This window comes from Heterodontus francisci, chromosome 27 (assembly GCF_036365525.1).
Source record: "Heterodontus francisci isolate sHetFra1 chromosome 27, sHetFra1.hap1, whole genome shotgun sequence".
Lineage (NCBI taxonomy): Eukaryota > Metazoa > Chordata > Chondrichthyes > Heterodontiformes > Heterodontidae > Heterodontus > Heterodontus francisci.
The window spans coordinates 44,044,393-44,065,855 of record NC_090397.1 but is presented as its reverse complement, the minus strand read 5'-3'; the positions used below and the strand labels follow the sequence as shown (position 1 = coordinate 44,065,855).

The 21,463-nt window shown below is 43.8% G+C and overlaps 1 protein-coding gene across 2 annotated transcripts in view; it reads left to right on the top strand.

The window, feature by feature from the left end:
• Positions 1 to 21,463, top strand: part of LOC137384774 (protein PHTF2-like) — a 155,971-nt gene that overhangs the window by 80,645 nt on the left and 53,863 nt on the right. For both annotated transcript variants that reach the window (XR_010977655.1, XM_068059228.1), the window contains exons 12-13: positions 4,194 to 4,463; positions 13,486 to 13,617. Coding sequence is in view for 1 of the 2 variants with exons in the window: in XM_068059228.1 (XP_067915329.1) it covers positions 4,194 to 4,463; positions 13,486 to 13,617 (402 nt within the window). In the remaining variant the exon portion in view is untranslated. The remainder of the gene's footprint in view (positions 1 to 4,193; positions 4,464 to 13,485; positions 13,618 to 21,463) is intronic.

The window sequence follows — 21,463 nt, the reverse complement described above, 5'->3', positions numbered from 1 at the left end:
AACTACTTTGTCAGAAATACAGAACATGCGGGAAATATTCAGCAGGTCAGGCTGCATCATTGACGCGAGAAAGAGTTTCCGGTTGATGGCTTCTCATCAGAACTCGAAGATGTTAGAGATGAACGGTTTTTAAGCAATTATAATATGCAGCTCAAGCTATAATCTATAGGTCAGGTTAATTAAAAGTAATTAATTAGTAATAAAAAATCACCATGGCAGATTCCACTAGATTACAACATTTAACTTGTAATAGAAGGTCCACTAACTTTCCTTAATAACACTGACCATAGACCAGCACTTATAACATCAAAGTTATACAGAAGATTGAGTCCACCCCATGGAGCCTTCATGGACTCATGGCTGCACACTCTGCATGATAGTAGAGCTGAAGGAACTTGCAAGCAAAGATTCTCTTCAAAGTTATAACTTTGCTGAATCTGTGATCGTAAAATCACAGATTCACAGAATTGTTACAGCGCAGAAGGAGGCCATTTGGCCCATCGTGTCCGCACTGGCTCTCTGAAAGAGCAATTTCCTTAGTCCCATTCCTCTGCCTTTTCCCCATAACCCTGCACATTCTTCCTTTTCATATAACTGTCTAATTCCCTTTTGAATGCTGTGTACTTGATAGCTTTATTCAATTGTGGTGATATCTATCAGGTTAAAATGGTGATTTTCTAGATCTCATAATAGATGCTGGACACATATAAGTACCTTAAATATTTTTTGAACAAAGCAAGCATCTTGTCCCGACAGACCTAGTAGGTGGTTGCGAGCCAGAGATAGGTGTATGTCCTATTTACAAATAAATTAAACTGGCCTAAACACAGTGTATTGTCTCTAAAAATAATATACTGTAAAGCTGTGTGACATTAATTAGGACAGATTTCTGATCTGTCACAAAATCTCCAGCATAGTTATTTTATTGGAGCAGAAACTACCTGCAAATGGCTTGCAATCGCTAATACAGTTAAAGCCCTAATTTTGCACTGTTATTTTAACCCAGAATGTTTATCATCAGAGTCTAAATATTAGTTAAATCAAACCTTTAGTAATTCAAAATGTGGACTTCCTCAATAAAATGTCCTTCACTTCTGCTGTCCTCCCTTTTCAAGGCTCCCCTTGTCCTCGCCTTCAACTCCCCCTCCCCCGTACACCACATTTAATGGATCATCCTTCAGCATTTCTGCCACCTCCAAAGGGATGCCATCATCAAATGCATCTTCCCTCCTCTTCCTTTTCAGCATTCTGAAGTCATTAGCTAACAGGATTAAGGAGAATCCCAAGGCTTTTTATACGTATATAAAGCGCAAGAGGGTAACCAGGGAAAGGGTTGGCCCACTCAAGGAATCTATGTGTGGAGCCAGAGGAAATGGGCGAGGTACTAAATGAGTACTTTGCATCAGTATTCACCAAAGAGGAAGATTTGGTGAATGATGAGTCGAGGGAAGGGAGTGTAGATAGTCTGGGTCACGTCGTTATCAAAAAGGAGGAGGTGTTGGGCATCTTGCTAAGCGCTAAGGTAGATAAGTCCCCAGGGCCTGATGGGATCTACCCCAGAATACTGAGGGAGGTAAGGGAAGAAATTGCTGGGGCCTTGACAGAAATCTTTGGATCCTCATTGGCTACAGGTGAGGTCCCAGAGGACTAGAGAATAGCCAATGTTGTTCCTTTGTGTAAGAAGGGTAGCAAGGATAATCCAGGAAGTTATAGGCCGGTGAGCCTCATTTCAGTGGTAGGGAAATTATTAGAGAGGATTCTTTGGGACAGGATTTACTCCCATTTGGAAACAAGTGAACTTATTAGCGAGAGGCAGCATGGGTTTGTGAAGGGGAGGTCGTGTCTCACTAACTTGATTGAGTTTTTTGAGGAAGTGATGAAGATGATTGATGAAGGAAGGGCAGTGGATGTTGTCTGCATGGACTTCAGTAAAGCCTTTGACAAGGTCCCTCATGGCAGACTGGTACAAAAGGTGACGTCTCATGGGATCAGAGGTGAGCTGGCAAGATGGATACAGAATGGCTCAGTTATAGAAGATAGAGGGTAGCAGTGGAAGGGTGCTTTTCTGAATCGAGGGCTGTGACTAGTGGTGTTCCACAGGGATCAGTGCTGGGACCTTTGCTGTTTGTAGTATATATAAATGCTTCGGAGGAAAATGTAGCTGGTCTGATTAGTAAGTTTGCGGACGACACAAAGGTTGGTGGAGTTGCGGATAGTGATGAGGATTGTCAGAGGATACAGCAGGATATAGATCGGTTGAAGACTTGGGCGGAGAAATGGCAGATGGAGTTTAATCCGGACAAATGTGAGGTAACGCATTTTGGAAGATCTAATGCAGGTGGGAAGTATACAGTAAATGGCAGAACCCTTAGGCCTATTGACACGCAGAGAGATCTGGGCGTACAGGTCCACAGGTCACTGAAAGTGGCAACGCAGGTGGATAAGGTAGTCAAGAAGGCATACGACATGCTTGCCTTCATCGGTCAGGGCATAGAGTATAAAAATTGGCAAGTCGTGCTGCAGCTGTACAAAACTTTAGTTAGGCCACACTTAGAATATTGCGTGCAATTCTGGTCGCCACTCTACCAGAAGGACGTGGAGGCTTTGGAGAGGGTACAGAAGAGGTTTACCAGGATGTTGCCTGGTCTGGAGGGCATTAGCAATGAGGAGAGGTTGGATAAACTCTGATTGTTTTCACTGGAACAACGGAGGTGGAGGGGCGACATTTTAGAGGTTTACAAAGTTATGAGTGGCATGGACAGAGTGGATAGTCAGAAGCTTTTTCCCAGAGTGGAAGAGTCAGTTACTAGGGGACATAGGTTTAAGGTGCGAGGGGCAAAGTTTAGAGGGGATGTGCGAGGCAAGTTTTTTTACACAGAGGGTGGTGAGTGCCTGGAACTTACTGCCAGGGGAGGTGGTGGAAGCAGGTACGATAGCGACGTTTAAGAGGCATCTTGACAAATACATGAATAGGGTGGGAATAGAGGGATATGGTCCCCGGAAGTGCAGAAGGTTTTAGTTTAGACAGACATCAAGATCGGCGCAGGCTTGGAGGGCCGAATGGCCTGTTCCTGTGCTGTACTGTTCTTTGTTGACCGTTCCTTCCACGACAGACTGGTCCACTGTTCAATCAGCCCAGCATGCCCATGCCCTCCCCATCCCATGGCACCTTCCCATGCAAGCACAAGAGATGCATATTTTCCCTTTTACCTCATCCATTCCCGTCCAGGGCCCTAATCACTCCTTCCAGGTGAAAGAATAATGATCTTGCACTTCTTTCAGTTTAGTATACTGCATTCATTGCTCATGATGTGGTCCCCTCTACATTGGCCAAACGCAGATTGGGTGATCACTTTGCAGAGCACCATTCATTCTGCAAGCATGACCCAGAGGTGGTCACCTGTCATTTTAATTCACCACCCTACTCCCACTCCAACCTCTGTCTTGGCTTGCAACCCTGTTCCGATGAAGCTTGAGGAACAGCACCTCACCTTTTGATTAGGCACTTTAGAATTTTCCGAACTGAACGTTGAATTCAACAATTTCAGATCAGAATCACAACTCTCATTTTTTGCAGACAGCTGTTGTTGGTGATAATTCTGCTGTGGTCATTTACAGCTCCTGGAGACCCATCCTCTGTATTCTTTTTTTGTTCCATTACCACCTGCTTTTGACTTGGAACACCGTCCCTTTTATCATTGCCTTCTACCCTAACACAGGCCTTCTCTTTTTTGTTCTCCCCACCCCGCTTTTCCTGTCTCCCTGATGATATAAGGTGACAAGGTTGAGTTCAGAAGGTTGCAAAGATATGACTTTTTATACTGAAGAGAATTTGATTACTGTTATTTGAAAAAAAGATATTGACTAATAAACTGTGTGTTTTATATGCATTCTTTTCCTTCTCCACATTTCTCCTGCTGGTGGCTACAAACATTGAAGTGCCTATCTTTTAATTGCTATACCCTCTCCAAGCAAGATGCATGCAGTAATTTCTGAGCAATGCAAATATTAACTTTCCAGTTGTTTTATTGGGAAGGGGCACTGATGCTGAAATGGATTTAAGATCTAGCTACTCTGTTTTGTCTTGAATTTAATTGATTCATTGATAGTTATTGTACAGTTCAGAATGTCTCTTTGTGCATTTATAGATCTGTTTGGCAATTTTATAACTTCGATATTTTGAACATCTGCAGGTTAACAGCTACAAGCAAGGTATTGGTTATCAGCTGTTTGGGAACTTGGTTTCTCTGATTCTTGGCATCACTCCAGTTTTGTTCAGACTCTTTCAGCAAAAAGATGTGGAGCAACTAGTGTCACTGTCTGCCTCAGAACTCTTCTTCATTGCATTTGGTTCAAATGTAAATCAAACAGTTATTATGGTCGCATTAAGCTTTGTGGTGCGTGTGTGCCTCATGTGGATTTTTTTCTTTATGCTATGTGTAGCTGAGCGAACGTATAAACAGGTAAGCAGAGATATTTCAAGTTCATATATTATCTCATTATGTCATTACTAATCTTGCTTGTACCAAGTCAGGTTATCTTTCTTATCTAGCCAAATTTACTAGAACATCAATTTTGAGGAAATTATTTTGATCAGATATTACAGGAGCAGGGAGAGGAAGAAGAGAAAAGAAAATTGAATTTGGTACAAAAATCTGACCAGGAATATGAGGCCAGAGAGAAGTTACATTAATATTACAAAAGGGAAATCACAGAATTTATAGCACATGAGGTAATTTGGCTTATTGTGCCTCCATGGACTCTCTGAAGGAGCTGACCACTTAGTCCCATTTCCCTACACATTTGCCATAACTGTCCAAAATTTTCTGTCTCAAATATTGATTCACTTAACATGTAAAACTTTTATAGGTTCTGCTTTCACCGATGTTTCTACTAGGGCACCCATGTCATAATAATCCTCTGGTGGAAAAAAGTTCTTTTTAATTTTCTTTTTTATAAATAACTTACTTATGCTTATACTCTGTAGTTACCAAATGTTACTGGCATGTAAATAGTAAGTGGGTAGTAAGAGGCAGTGTGGGGCCTATTTGGGACAAAGGTGGTGGTATATGCTTCGAGGCGCAGGGCAAGGCTACAATACTTGATAAGTACTTTGTATTGTTATTTATTAAGGAAGCAGATGCTGACAAATATTGGTAGAAGCGGAGATGGTAGAGGTAATGGATGGGTAAAAATTGGTTGGCAGGATGTACCGGAAAGGCTCGTTGTGCTTAGAATCACAGAATCATTACAGTGCAGAAGGAGGTTACTCAGCCCATCGTGTCTGCACTGGCTCTCAGAAAGCGCAATTGCCTTAGTTCCATTCCCCTGCCTTCTCCCCAACACCCTGCACATTCGTCCTTTTCATATAACTGTCTAATTCCCTTTTGAATGCTTCAGTTGAACCTGCCTGCACCATGTTCTCAGGCAGCACATTCCAGACCTTAACCACTCACTGTGTGAAAATGCTTTTCCTCATGTCACTTTTGCTTCTCTTACCAAATACTTTAAATCTGTGCCCTCTCATTCTCGATCGTTTCACAAGTGGGAACAGTTTCACTCCATCTACTCTGTCCAGATGCCTCATGATTTTGACTACCTCTATCAAATCACCTTCTGTCCTCCAAGGAAACAGTCCTAACTTCTCCAATCTATCTTCATAACTGAAATTCCTCATCCCTGGAACCATTGTCATGAATCTTTTCTGTACTCTTTCCAATGCCCTCACGTCTTTCCTAAAGTGTAGTACCCAGAACTGGACGCACTACTCCAGCTGAGTCCGAACTAGTGTCTTATGCAAGTTCAACATAACTTCCTTGTTCTTGTGCTCTATGCTCCTATTAATAAAGTCCAGGACAATGTTTGCTTTATTGACCGCTCTCTCAACCTGTCCTGCTACCTTCAATAACGTATGCACATATACACCTAGGTCCCTTTGCTCCTGCACCCCCTTTAGAATTGTGCCCTTTATTCTATATCGTCTCTCCATGTTCTTCCTACCAAAATGAATCACTTCACATTTCTCTGCATTGAACTTCATCTGCCACCTGTCCGCCCATTCCACCAACTTGTCTATGTCCTTTTGAAATTCTACACTATCCTCCTCACAGTTCACAATGCTTCCAAGTTTCGTATCATCTGCAAACTTTGAAATTGTGCCCTGTATACCAAGGTCTAGGTCATTAATATATATTAGGAAAAGCAAGGGTCCCAACACTGATCCCTGGGGAGCTCCATTACAAACCTTCTTTGAGCCCGAAAAACATCCATTAACCACTATTTTGTTTCCTGTCACTCAGCCAATTTCGTATCCATGTTGCTACTGTCCCTTTTATTCCATGATCTACAAGTTTGCTTACAAGTCTGTTGTGTGGCACTGTATCAAACAGCTTTTGAAAGTCATATACACCACATCGACAGCATTACCCTCATCAGCCATCTCTTACCTCCTCAAAAAACTCCAGGTTAGTTGAACATGATTTTCCCTTAAGAAATCCATGCTGGCTTTCCTTAATTAACTCGCATTTGTCCATGTGACTGTTGATTTTGTCCCGAATTATTTTTTTTCTGGAAGTTTTCCCACCACCGAAGTTAAACTGACTGGCCTATAATTGCTGGGTTTATCTTTACACCCTTTTTTGAACAAGGGTGTAACGTTTGCAATTCTCCAGTCCTCTGGCACGACCCCCGAGTCTAAGGAAGACTGAAAAATTATGGCTAGTGTCTCTGCGATTTCCACCCTCACTTCCCTCAGTATCCTTGGATGCATCTCATCTGGTCCTGGTACCCTATCCACTTTAAGTACAGACAGCCGATCTAATACTTTCTCTTTATCAATTTTAAACCCCTGTCGTGTCTGACTTACCTCTTCTTTCAACATTGCCTGCGTTGCATCTTCCTTGGTAAAAACAGATGCAAAGTATTAATTTAATACCTCAGCTATGCCCTCTGCCTCCATGCATAAATCCCCTTTCTGGTCCATAATCGGCCCCACTCCTCCTTTTGCCACCCTTCTACTATTTATATGCCTATAGGAAACTTTGGATTTCCTTTAATGCTAGCTGCTAGTCTCTTTTCATGCTCTCTCTTTGCTTCTCTTATTTGCTTTTTCACTTCCCCTCTGGACCTTCTATATTCAGCCTGGTTCTCAATAGTATTTTCTGCCTGGAATCTGTCATAAGCACACTTTTTCTTCTTTATCTTGATCTCTACCTCTTTTTTTCATCAAGGGATCTCTGGATTTGTTTGCCCTACTTTTACCCTTTTGAGGGAACATACCTCGACTGTGCCCAAACTATCTCTTCTTTGAAGGTAGCCCATTTTTCATCTACAGGTTTTCCTGCCAGCTTTTGAGTCCAATTTATTCGCCCCAACTCCATTCTTACCCCATTGAAGTTGGCCTTCCGCCAGTTAATTATTCTAACCCTGGATTGCTCTTTGTCCTTTTCCATAGTCAGCCTAAACCTTATGATACAATGATCACTATCCCCTAAATGCTCTCCTACTGATACTTGATCCACTTGGCCCACCTCATTCCCAAGAACCAGGTCTAGCAGGGCCTCCTTTCTCATTGGACTAGCAACATACTGTTGTAGAAAATTTTCCTCAACACATTCTAGGAACACATGCCCCTCACTGCCCTTTGCACTGCTACTATCCCAGTTTCTGTTTGGATAATTAACGTTCCCCATTATAACTACCCTATAATTTTTGCACCTCTCTGTAATTTCCTTGCAAATTTGTTCCTCCACGCCCTTTCCATAATCTTCCTGTCTCCCCTAGATACGGGGAAGTTGCAGAGGATTGGAGATTGGCAAATGTGATACCCTTATTCAAGAAAGCGTGTAAGGACATTCCTAGTAACTAGAGGCCAACCAGTTTAACTAAGATTGGCTAAGAGTTTAGAAACAATAATCAAGGGAAAAAATCATGAGGCACTTGGAGAGGTTCGAGTTTATTAAGGAGAACCAGCACCGATTTGTAAAAGGCAGATCGTACTTGACTAATTTAATTGAATTTTCTGATGAAGTAACAAGGTTGATTGAAGGGAGTGCAATGGATGTTGTCTATTTAGATTTTAAGAAAGCGTTTGACAAAGTACCCCATAAAAGGCTGTTTAATAAAATTGAGGTTCATGGATTAGCCAGGTCAGTGTCCGCTTGGATAAAAAATTGGCTTATGGACAGAAAACAATGAGTCATGGTAATTGGTCGTTTTTCAGACTGGAGGACAGTAGACATTGGTGTTCCCCAAGGGTCAGTGCTAGAACCACTGCTTTCTTTGATATGTATAAATGACTTGGATATTGGAATATAGAGTAAAGTTTCAAAATTTGCAGATGGTGGCGAACAGTGAGGATGATATCAATCGACTGCAACAGGACATAGGCTAGCAGAATGGGCAGACAAGTGGCAGATGGAATTTAATACAGAGAAGTGTGAGGTGATGCATTTTGGCAGAAGCAATAGGGAGAGGCAATATAGACTAAATGTCACAGTTCTAAAGAGTGTACAGAGACAGAGGAACTTAGGGGTTCATGTGCATAGACCTTTGAAGGTGACCAGGAATACTGAGAGTATTTGGCAAAGCATGCGGGATCTTAACTTTCATAAATAGAGGTATTGAGTACCAAAGTGGGGAAGTTCTGTTAAACTTTTATAAAGTTCTGCTTAGACTCCTTTCCTTTCCTTTCCTTTTTGGCCTCCTTGTCTTGAGAGACAATGGATAAGCACTCCGAGGTGGTCAGTGGTTTGTGGAACAGCGCCTGGAGTGGCTATAAAGGCCAATTCTAGAGTGACTGACTCTTCCACAGGCACTGCAGGTGAAGTTGGTTGTCAGGGCTGTTACACGGTTGGCTCTCTCCTTGCACTTCTGTCTCTTCCTGCCAACTGCTGAGTGTCTCCGACTTGCCTCTCTTCAGCTCCGCCTTTATAGCTGTCCGCCAGCTCTGGCGATCGCTGCCAACTGCTCCCACGATTTGTGATCAGTGTCACAGGACTTCATGTCGCATTTGCAGACGTCTTTAAATGGAGACATGGACGGCCGGTGGGTCTGATACCAGCGACGGGCTCGCTGTACAATTGGTGATCCTGCCGCCTTCCATGTGGCTCACGTGGCCAAGCCATCTCGAGCGCGGCTGGCTCAGTAGGGCTTACATGCTGGGGATGTTGGCCGCCTCGAGGTGTTATGCGTTGGAGATACGGTCCTGCCGCCTGATGCCAAGGATTATCTGGAGACAGCAAAGATGGAATGTGTTGAGGCGTCACTCTTGGCTGACATGCGTTGTCCAGGTACTGAGGACACAGGCTTGAAACACTCGGACTTTTGTGTTCCATGTAAGTGCCCCATTTTCCCACACCCTCTTCACTAGTCTGGAAATAGCAGCAGACGCCTTTCCCATGTGCTTGTTGATCTCTGCATCTAGAGGCAGGTTACTGGTGATGGTTGAGCCTAGGTAGGTGAACTCTTGAACTACTTCAGAGTGTGGTTGCAGATATTGATGGATGGAGCATTTCTGACATCCTGTCCCATGATGTTCATTTTCTTGAAACTGATGGCTAGGCCAAATTCATTGCAGGCAGCCGCAAGCCTGTCGATGATTCTCTGCAGATACTCTTCCGTGTGAGATGTTACTGCAGCATCGTCAGCAAAGAGGAGTTCCCTGATGAGGACTTTCCGTACTTTGGTCTTCGCTCTTAAATGGGCAAGGTTGAACAACATGCCCCCTGATCTTGTGTGGAGAAAATTCCTTCTTCTGAAGTCTTAAACATGCGAGATAGCAGCAGTGAAAAGAAGACCCCAAACAGTGTAGGTGCGAGAACACAGCCCTGTTTCACACCACTCAGGATGGGAAAGGGGTTTGATGAGGCACCGCTATGCTGAATTGTGCCTTTCATATTGTCATGGAATGAGGTGATGATACTTCGTAGCTTTGGTGGACATCCGATCTTTGCTAGTAGTCTGAAGAGACCACGTCTGCTGACAAGGTCAAAGGCTTTGGTGAGATCTATGAAGGCAATGTAGAGGGGCATCCGTTGTTCATGGCATTTCTCCTGTAGCTGGCGAAGGGAGAACAGCATGTCAATGGTGGATCTCTCTGCTCAAGCCGCACTGTGCCTCAGGTTAGACACGCTCAGCCAGCTTCTGGAGTCTGTTTAAAACGACTCAAGTAAAGACTTCCCCATTGTGCTGAGCAGGGAGATTGCACGGTAGTTGTTGCGATCACCCTTGTTCTTATAGAGGGTGATGATATTGGCATCGTGCATGTTCTATGGTATTGCAGCACAGGCAAAACAGTTCATGGAGTGCTGAGAGTATACCAGGCTTGGCACACTTGATTATTTCAGGGGAAATGCCGTCCTTTCCAGGGGCTTTTCTGCTGGCTAGAGAATCGATGGCTTTACTGAGCTCTGATTTTGTTGGCTGTTTGTCCAGCTCATTCATGACTGACAGAGACTGGGCTGCATTGAGGATGGTATCAGTGACATCATTTTCCCTGGAGTACAGTTCTAGGTAGCGCTGCACCCAGCAGTCCATTTGCTTGCTTGGGTCAGTGATCGTTTCCCCTGATTTAGATTTGGTGGGGTGTGGGGGGGGGGGGGCCATCTTCTTGATGGTTGGCCCAAAAGCTCTCTTAATGCCATCATACATTCCTCTGATGTTTCCAGTGTCGGAGGCCAGCTGAATACGATTGCTTGGGTGTTGCCAGTAGTCGGTTGCACAGCACTTGGCTGTTCTTTGCGTGGTGCTTCTGACGGCTTTAAGTGCTAAAGATGTTAACTCGCTGGGGGCTTTCTTGTAGTTAAGCAGTGCAGTGTGCTTAGCCGCTATGACTGGCTCCATCTTTTCAAACTGAGATTGAAACCTGTGCATTCTGCTGACGTTTGCCAAAGGTGGTCATTGCTGAGTCATAGATGGCGTCTCTGATGTGGGCCCACTTAGTCTCTGCATCCCCTGCAGGAGTGTAGTTAGACTACAACTGGAGTATTGCGCCCAGTTTTGGTCACCACACTTTAGGAAGGATGTGGAGGTCCTTGAGAGCGTGCAGAGGAGATTTACCAGCATGGTTCCAGGGATAGGGGATTTTAGCTACAAGGTTAGCTTAGAGAAGCTAGGGTTGTTCACCTTCGAGCAAAGGAGTTTGAGGGGAGATCTGATAGAGGTGTACAAGATTATGACCGGTTTAGACAAGCTAGATAAAGAAAAGTTGTTTCCATTAGTTAGCTGATAGTACAACGACTAGGGGATACAAATTTAAGGTTTTGGGCAAGAGATGCAGGGGGATGTGAAGAAGAACTTTTTTTACACAGCGAGTGGTAATAACCTGGAACTCACTGCCTCTGAGGTTGGTAGAAGTGGAGACGATCAATGATTTCAAAAGGAAATTGGATAGACACTTGAGGGAAATAAACTTGCAGGGCCATGGGGATAGATTGGGGGAATGGGACTGATTGGATTACTCTACTGAGAGCCGGCATGGCCTTGGTGAGCTGAATGGCCGCCTCTTGTACCTTTGGACTCCATGGGGGATATTTTATGGGCCCTGCAAAAGTGGCTTTGGCGGGCAGCGAGATTTAATGAGGCGCGATTTATTTTATCGTATTTTAGATGTCGGGTTTTTGTATTGTAATTAAGTCAGCCGTGTGTTTGTGGCAGTCCGGGGTTCCCCTTGCACGTTGGTGGATTGCAGCTTTGCATGTATTTTCGTACCGTGAATATGCATTACCCTACACATAATTCAAATTAAATGCTACCTGCCAGATTAAGTTAGTGGCAAATGGTATTCCTGTGCCACCCGGTTCATGTTTGTTTAAAGGTGGTGTACACCAATCAGCTTTGTGCAGTTGTGTCTGACGTCAGTGGTTTCATGTCTTGCACTCATTGGCACAAGGAAGGCAAACATTGGAATGGACTTGTTGCTGGGGGTGGTGGTGGAAGCAGGTACCATAGAGACGTTTAAGAGGCATCTTGACAAATACATGAATAGGATGGGAATACAGGGATGCGGACCCCAGGAGTGCAGACGGTTTTAGTTTAGGCAGATGTCAAGATCGGCGCAGGCTTGGAGGGCTGAATGGCCTGTTCCTGTGCTGTACTGTTCTTCGTTCTTTTGGATGTTTAGCTCCGGGCTTGGCACCAGCAAGGGTGATTCTTCTCGGGTGATGGTGCGAAAGGCACGGGTGGGGGGTGGGATTGGCGGGGAGGGTGGTGCATGGTGGCGCAAGGGAGGGTAGGCAGTTAGGACTCGAGGTGGGGTTATTGAGTGCATGAAGGAGCAGCGTAGGGTACTCAGGCAGGACATGATGGGGTCTCAGGTGGGTGGAGGAGCAGACGAGGGAGGAGGGCAGCATTCAGGGTGTGTAGTGGTTGTTATTGATGCTGGCTGTGGGCAGTTGCAGGGGGTGATGGGTTGATGTGTGCATGACAGTAAACAGATGGTCATGAGGGGCCTAAAGGGAGGGATGAGTGCTGTCTACATCAGGATCCCTACATGGGGTAAAATCAAGGTATTGGCTGGCAGAGAGAATGGACACGTGCAAAAGAAATTGAGGGGGTGGTGGTGCTTGGGTGCAAACTGAAAATGGAAGTAAACCAAATCCAAATTATGGTAAGCTTATTCTGTGGCCACAATCAGCATATGCTTTCGAAGGCTGCTGATCCTTCTGGCTTGCAACACAATTTATTGACGTGTGGTTCATGGTGCTTCAGAGTGACGGCGGGTTCCACCAATAAAAGTCCGTCCCTGCTGCATGATGGTACGTGTCTCCTGTTCCCGTCACATGCAAAACAGGGAAAAAGGGTGGAAGCAGAAGTTCCGCCAACTTCCGGTTTCACCATCGGAAACGGCGTGGGCCTCATAAAATCCTGGCCTGTGATTCTATAACCCACCAACGGAATTAGGTTTTCCCTATTTGCCTTATGAAGGCCCCATATAATTTGAGCATCTCTATCAGATCTCCTTTTAATTTGTTCTGCTCTAATAAAAAGTCCTCATTTCTCGAGTCTGTCCTCCTAATTTAAGCTGCCTTGGGTATCAATATAGTTAATTTACTTCTATGCTCTCTCCGTGACCTTTATCCTTCCTGAAGTTGAACGCTCAGAACTGCACATGTTTTTCTAACCAAGGACTTGTATAGGTTTAGCATTGCCTCTTATGAAAACTAAGATGCCATTTGTCTTATTTGTTTATGCTAATTTTCACTTGTTTTATGCTAGTTTTCATGTTTCAGCATATGCTGATAAGATTCTCGGGAAATTTTGGCATAATCTGCCTGTTGTTCTGTTTTCAGAAAATCCCAGGCAATTCTGTTTTAGTCCTATAGTGGATGCTAATTTCTGTTAGGTACACTAAAATCCAGGTGAAATTCTGTGGCTTGCTGTTTCAGAAATAATTGAACCGTGATATTCTTTTCCCTTCCTTGTTACAGCTATTTTTGCTGGAAAAATAACTTCTAAGGGATAATTAATATATTTTTTGTTTCATAGAGATTACTATTTGCCAAACTTTTTGGCCATTTAACCTCAGCAAGACGAGCCAGAAAATCTGAAGTTCCTCATTTCCGTCTCAAGAAGGTGCAAAATATTAAAATATGGCTCTCGTTACGTTCATATCTCAAGGTAAATCCGATTTATTATTGTAATTATGGGGCCATATGCACGGCCATTCCGCTAGACTCTCGCTGTTACTCCAGCAGGAATCCTGTGGAATACTCAAAGGCAAGACCCAGATATGCCAGATTGAAATCTCAGTTGGCCTTTTAAAGGTTGGAGCTTTGTCTGCTCCTTATAGGGCCAACTATGTCAGAGCTGCTGGGCCAGTGTTAGGGTCTCCTATGTTGCGAAATCCCACTTCCTTGGCACGTAAGGAGCCGAGCATTAGGAAGAGGAATAGGCCGATGGCCCTTTGAGACTGTTTCACCATTCAATGAGATCATGACTAATCTGTGACCTAACTCCATATATTACATTGGGGCCTGATATGATTGATAAGAGGGGTTCAGAGAGGCAGAAATGTGCTCCAACAAGCAGTTCATGCCAGGTAAGAACCCTGACTCTCCAAAGACACAAGAAGTGTAACGCAAATGTGACAACATATGGCACTGACAGGAATTACTCGGAGACATAGAATTTTTATTATAGGTTTTGGTGTTATTTATTCTAAAGGTGATAGTAAAACCTCAGGTTATTCAATGCCTTTTTATTCCTTTGGGGTAAAAAGACCAATGGATATTATTAGAGAAAATTTTATTCTTTCATGGGATGTGGGCATCGCTAGCAAGGCCAACATTTGTTGCCCATCCCTAATTGCCTTTGACAACTGAGTGGCTTGCAGAGGGCAGTTAAGAGTCAACCACATTGTTGTGAGTCTGGAGTTACATGTAGGCCAGACCAGGTAAGGATGGTAGATTTTCTTCCCTAAAGGACCAGATGCATTTTCCCCAGATATCAATTGTATAAGTATACGCACTCCACACTGTGCATTGGTGTGTACAGCACGTCAAGTGGTTTCCTTCTAAATTGCTTGTTTACAGCAGCTGAGATTGAAAACTAGATGATGTTTGATGTGCAACTTCTGCCAATGTGATGAATTTTAGTTTATACTTTAGTAAACAATTTGTTATATGTACATAATAAATGGTGTGATTATTTTTGATCTGTGTTTAATTGTGATTGTGGCTGCACTGAATCCAAATGACATCAGATGGATATACTTATTGGAACAGAAAGTGGAAGCAGCACATACTTCCTGGCTAGATTCTAGGAACTGGCAAGCCATTTTTATATTATATTATGCACATAATGGTATTAATAAGGATTGACATTCTCCGTTCATAAGCCTAAATTAAAATTTACACCACATATAAAAGCAGAATACTGCAGATGCTGGAAATCTGAAATAAAAACACAAAATGCTGGAAATACCAAGCAGGTCTGGCAACATCTGTGGAGAAAGAGTTTAATGTTTCAGGTCGATGATCTTTCATCAGAATGTACAACATTTGAAATGATGAAAAAGGATAACACTAGAAAAATATTATTTAATAGCTTCCTATTTTGCATAGATATAAAACATATTGGAGCATAGCTTTTTACCTTTGCAAAGAAAATAATAACCCTATTCTTAATATTTAATGGCCACCATTTAAAGTGAGAGGCAAACATGGTTTTCCTGTGGACAGTTTCATGAAACTTGATTTCATTGATTGATTTCCTATTGGTTCTGCCAATCAGGATACATCTGTGATCATGCTATTTTAAATTGATTAAGTAACTAAATTGCCACTTAACTGATGTCAGTTTACTCCATTGCAGTACTACATTTAGTTTTAATGAAGGATAATATTGGAAAGTGTATTTTACTGTAATTACAAACCAGTATGTTCTTGCTTTACAGTAGGTTGTCTGAATACAGTGGCACTTTGCAGTTGGCAAGATAATACTCAAAAGATTCGAATCATCATTTAAAAAAAAAAGCACTTAAACAACTCGAGGAAAAAAATTAACACTTTAATGATGTCTCCGTTATAAGGCTCTAGTTTTTAATGTGCTAAAGAAATGGGAAAGTGTAAGGGAAGTGTTTTTGATTTAAATGACTCCCCTACTTTATGAAGGGAGATAATAGAATAGACATTGGAGTTGGCAAAAGGTTGTCTGTTACAAGCATGGAAATACTTGAATTGGGGTTCCCTCTATATTGAGCACACTGATAGTGCCTGACCCTGTTAATGCAGTTAGATTGTACATTGTGAGAGTTAGGATAGTAGTAGAAGGATGAACTTGGGCCCAAATCGACCTTTGCTCATTCTTGACTGTAAATGCACAAGTGCATGACAAAATGCTGCATTAAAATGCACTGATTCTTTGCAGCAAAAGTCTGTCTGTGTATGTGCACTATACAGAACCACAGTGGCTAGCACTGCAGCCTCACCGCTCCAGCGACGCTGGTTCAATTCTGGGTACTGCCTGTGTGGAGTTTGCAAGTTCTCCCTGTGACTGCGTGGGTTTCCTCCCACAGCCAAAGACTTGCAGGTTGATAGGTAAATTGGCCATTGTAAATTGCCCCTAGTGTAGGTAGGTGGTAGGAGAATTGTGGGGATGTGGTAGGGAATATGGGATTAATGTAGGATTAGTATAAAATGTGTGGTTGTTGGTCAGCACAGAATCGGTGGGCCGAAGGGCCTGTTTCAGTGCTGTCTCTCTAACTAAATAAATAAATAATACATTAGCATAAAAGCCTTTTAAATACTGGCGTAAATCACAGTCAAACAGCACATAAGTATCTTGCACCAAAAACTTTCAGAAATATCTTCTTATAAAATGCACACACTAATACAATGGGCTGGATTTTACCAAGCCCACAACATCCTTCCGGGCCTGGCACGACGCTTGTGGGGAGGGAGCAGGAGGTACGATTTTCATTCCGGGTTTGGGGGGTGCAGGGGAATGGGGTCAAATAAACGTAATGGGTGTAGGGGATGGTGGGAATGAGAGAACTTCAAACTTTGTGCAGTTTGTGGGGAGGGGAAGGTCAGATTTAAAAGCTAAGTCTTTTGCAGGGGAAAGGGCAAATCGTTAATGTAATTGTTATGGGGGGGGCGGGGGTGGGAAAGGAGCGTTAGAAATTTATTGTATAAATTTTGGGGGGATACTGCTTTAAAAGTTCAAATTGACCGGCAGGGCTGGCTGCCCTTTAAAAATGGCACTGGCGCCAGTGCCTGCGCACAGGCAGCTGCACCATTGCCATGGACGGACAGCCCGCCCCTCTACCTGATGGGCCGCAGGAGATTGCAGCAGCTCTTTATGCATGGGCTGCCATTTTTTTGAGCGGTGGAGGGCTCTTAAAATCCAGCCCAATGAGCCAGTTAATATGCAGGGGCTTTACAGCAAGTAACCTAGGAGGAAAGAAAGAAGTAACCTATAAATATTGTAATGTTGTTTGAATACAAGTATGTTATAGCAAAACAATTTGGGAATATTGGCTTTAAGTATAATATTTCTCTTGTGAAGCAAACTATGAATCCAGTAATATTTTCAAAACCTTGAAGGATGTTGTAAATGCAGAAATGCATTGCACTGCTGTACAAAATCTGTATACGCATAAACATATGTAAATACAAATTTGTCTTGCAATAAACTCTTTTATACTGCTAAACTAGAGTAAACTACCCTGTGAACAGAAATTTCACAGAAGTGTAAATATGAACATGAATTACACTACAATACGTTGGTGTTTAACAGTACAGGAGCAAACACGTATTGACAAACTGGAATACAACAGCTTTTGAAAGTTGTATGCATTATGAGGAAAAAAACAGTTGAGACCTGTATGTGTCAGCCATGGCTCACTTGGTTGCACTCTCGCTTTTCAGTAAGAAGGTTGTGGCTTCAAATCCCTCCAGGACTTGAGCGCAAAAAGTAAAAGCTGACACCCCAGTGTAGTTTTGAGAAAGTGCTGCACTGTTGGAGGTGCTGTCTTGCAGATATATTAAAATGAATCCCTGTCTGCCCTCTGGTAGATGTGAAAGGTTCAATGACACTATTTTGAAGAGCAGGGGAGTCATTCCCTGCACCCAATATCTATCCCGCAATAAACATCACTAAAACAGATCTTTGGCCTCCTTGTCTTGAGAGACAATGGGTAAGCGCCTGGAGGTGGTCAGTGGTTTGTGAAGCAGTGCCTGGAGTGGCTATAAAGGCCAATTCTAGAGTGACAGGCTCTTCCATAGGTGCTGCAGATAAAATTGGTTGTCAGGGCTGTTGCACAGTTGGCTCTCTCCTTGCGCTTCTGTCTTTTTTCCTGCCAACTGCTAAGTCTCTTCGACTCGCCACGCTTTAGCCCTGCCTTTATGGTTGCCTGCCAGCTCTGGCGATCGCTGGCAACTGACTCCCACGACTTGTGATCAATGTCACAGGACATCATATTGCGTTTGCAGACATCTTTACAGTGGAGACGAGGACGGCCGGTGGGTCTGATACCAGTGATGATTCTCCGGAGGCAGCAAAGATGGAATGAATTGAGACGTCGCTCTTGGCTGACATACGTTGTCCAGGCCTCGCTGCCGTAGAGCAAGGTACTGAGGACACAGGCTTGATACACTTGGACTTTTGTGTTCTGTGTCAGTGCGCCATTTTCCCCACACTCTCTTGGCCAGTCTGGACATAGCAGAGGAAGCCTTTCCCATGCACTTGTTGAATTCTGCATCGAGAGACAGGATACTGGTGATAGTTGAGCCTAGGTAGGTGAACTCTTGAACCACTTCCAGAGTGTGGTCGCCGATATTTATGGATGGGGCATTTCTGAAGTCCTGTCCCATGATGTTCGTTTTCTTGAGGCTGATGGTTAGGCCAAATTCGGTGCAGGCAGCCACAATCCTGCCGATGAGTCTCTGCAGACACTCTTCAGCAAAGAGGAGTTCCCTGATGAGGACTTTCCGTACTTTGGTCTTCGCTCTTAGACGGGCAAGGTTGAACAACCTGCCATCTGTTCTTGTGTGGAGGAAAATTCCTTCTTCTGAAGACTTGAATGCATGTGACAGCAGCAGGGAGAAGAAGATCCCAAACAGTGTAGGTGCGAGAACACAACCCTGTTTCACGCCACTCAGGATAGGAAAGGGGTCTGATGAGGCGCCGCTATGCTGAATTGTGCCTTTCACATTGTCATGGCATCCACCTACCCCTTTGTAGGGACCGTAACAACCCCACTGCCTTGTGGGCGTCTCGGGAGAGACCAAGGCTAAGGGAGTAAACCCTAACAAAATCCGGAGCGGAATCCCGAAGACGGTCATGTGTCACCTTTGGCATGTTTCCGGCAGTTCCTGCAGCCATAACGGTGCCAAACGTCGTGCTCTGCACTCCTTTGGATCCCACCAGGAAGGCCGAGAGGGTTTTCTTTTGACGCTTGGGCAACTCACAACCTCCATACATCCGCCCAGGCATGCGCCATGGAGAGGTCACTGCATAGTCGCCTCACAGCGACCAAATCAACACGGAAGGCAGCAGTTACGGGTTATAAGTCCAGCTCAATTGGCGTAGAGATTGGGTGCCACGGATTACCTTTGTCGATGGGAGAGGTCATCGCATCTCTGGATAGCTACCACCCGCCTCAAACCGGGCAGCCCCCGGTCAGTAAGGTTCTGTCCCGCCACAGTCCACCTGCTTCAGTGGGTGCTTGGAGCTCAGGATCATTGCCTGAGAAGTGGACTGTAACACAGCACCAAACAGCACGACCAAAAAAGGAAAGAAGGTACCAGCCCTTCGTTTTGCAAGCTGGAATGTCAGAACTTTGTGTCCTGGCCTGCCGGAAGACCTTACACAAATCAACGATTCTTGGAAGACCGCCATCATTAACAACGAGCTCAGTAGACTCAATGTGGACATTGCAGCACTTCAGGAGACACTCCTCCCTGCGAGCGGATCTCTGAGAGCAAGACTACACCACCTTCTGGCAGGGTAGGGATCCTGAAGAACCAAGACAGCATGGAGTGGGCTTCGCCATCAGAAACTCTTTGCTCAGTATGATAGAGCCTCCCTCAAATGGCTCAGAACACATACTGACCATCCAACTGCTCACCGCCTCTGGTCCAGTGCACCTACTCAGCATCTATGCTCCAACACTCTGCTCCCCATCTGAAGCTAAAGACCAGTTCTACGAGGAACTCCATAATATCATTAGTAGCATCCCCAACACCGAACACCTGTTCCTGCTGGGGGACTTTAATGCCAGGGTTGGGGCCGACCATGACTCGTGGCCCTCCTGCCATGGCATTGGTAGGATGAATGACTAAAACAGATAATACGGTCATTATCACATTGCTGTTTGTGGGAGCTGGTTGCACACAAATTGGCTACCACATTGCCTATATGTTAACAGTGATTACACTTCAAAAATACTTTATTGGTTGTAAAGCACTTTGGGACATTCTGAGGTCATGAAAGGTGCTATGTAAATACGTCCTTCTCATCTCTCTCTTGTGCTATCTCTCTCATCATAAAACAATATTGAGATCTCTCTCAAGATGTCACCTGTTCACATAATGATTTTAAAAAATTTGTTCCTAGAATGTGAGAATCACTGGCAAGGCCAGCATTTATTGTCCATCCCTAATTTCTCTTGAGAAGGTGGCGGTGTGCCGTCTTCTTGAACCTCTCTATTCCATGTGATGTTGGTACACCCACAGTGCTGTTAGGAAGGGAGTTACAGGATTTTAAGCCATAAGGTCATAAGAACTAGGAGCAGGAGCAGGAAATTCAGCCCCTCAAGCCTGCTCTGCCATTCAATACGATCATGGCTGATCTCATCTCTGCCTCAACTCCACTTTCTTGCCCATTCTCCATAACCCTTCAACCCATTACTAATTAAAAACCTATCTATCTCCTCAAATTTACTCAATGTCCCAGCATCCACCACACTCTGGGGTAGTGAATTCCACAGACTCACGACCCTTTGAGAGAAGTAATTTCTCCTCATCTCTGTTTTAAACCTGCTACCCCTTATCCTAAAACTATGACCTCTCATTCTAGATTGCCCCACCAGAGGAAACATCCTCTTTACGTCTACTTTGTCAATCCCCTTAATCATCTTGTATACCTCAGTTAGATCTCCTCTCATTCTTCTAAACTCTAGAGAGTAAAGGCCTAAATTGCTCAATCTCTCTTTGTAAGACAGACCCCTCATCCCTGGAATCAATCTTGTGAACCTCCTCTGAACTGCCTCCAATGCAACTACATCCCTCCTCAAGTAAGGGGACCAAAACTGTACGCAATACTCCAGGTGCGGTCTCATTAATGCCTTGTACAGTTGCAGCAACACTTCCCTACTTTTATACTCTATTCCTTTAGCAATAAATGCCAAAATTCTGTTTGCCTTCCTTATTACCTGCTGTATCTGCATACTAGCTTTCTGCAATTCATGCAGGAGCACACCCTGTCTACTGAAGCATTCTGAAGTTTCTTTCCATTTAGATGATAATTTGCCTTTCTATTCTTCCGACCAAAGTGGATAACCTCACATGTATCCACGTTAAACTCCATCTGCCAAATTTTGGCCTGTTCACCTAACTGATCCATATCCATTTGTAAATTTCTTTATTGCAACTTACTATCCCACCTATTTTAGTATCATCTGCAAATTTGGCTATAGTACCTTCTATCCCTGTATCCAAGTCATTAATATATATTGTAAATAGTTGGGGTTCGAGGACCAAACCCTGTGGCACCCCACTAGTTACATCTTGCCAACCAGAAAAAGACCCATTTATCCCGACTCTCTGTTTTCTGTTGGTTAGCCAATCCTTTATACAAGTTAATAAATTGCCCCTAACACCATGTGATCTTACCTTGTGTATTAACCTTTTGTGCGGCACCGTATCAAATGCCTTCTGGAAGTCCAGACATATTACATCTACAGGATCCCCATTATCCACTTTGCTTGTTACATCTTCGAAGAACTCTAGCAAATTAGTCA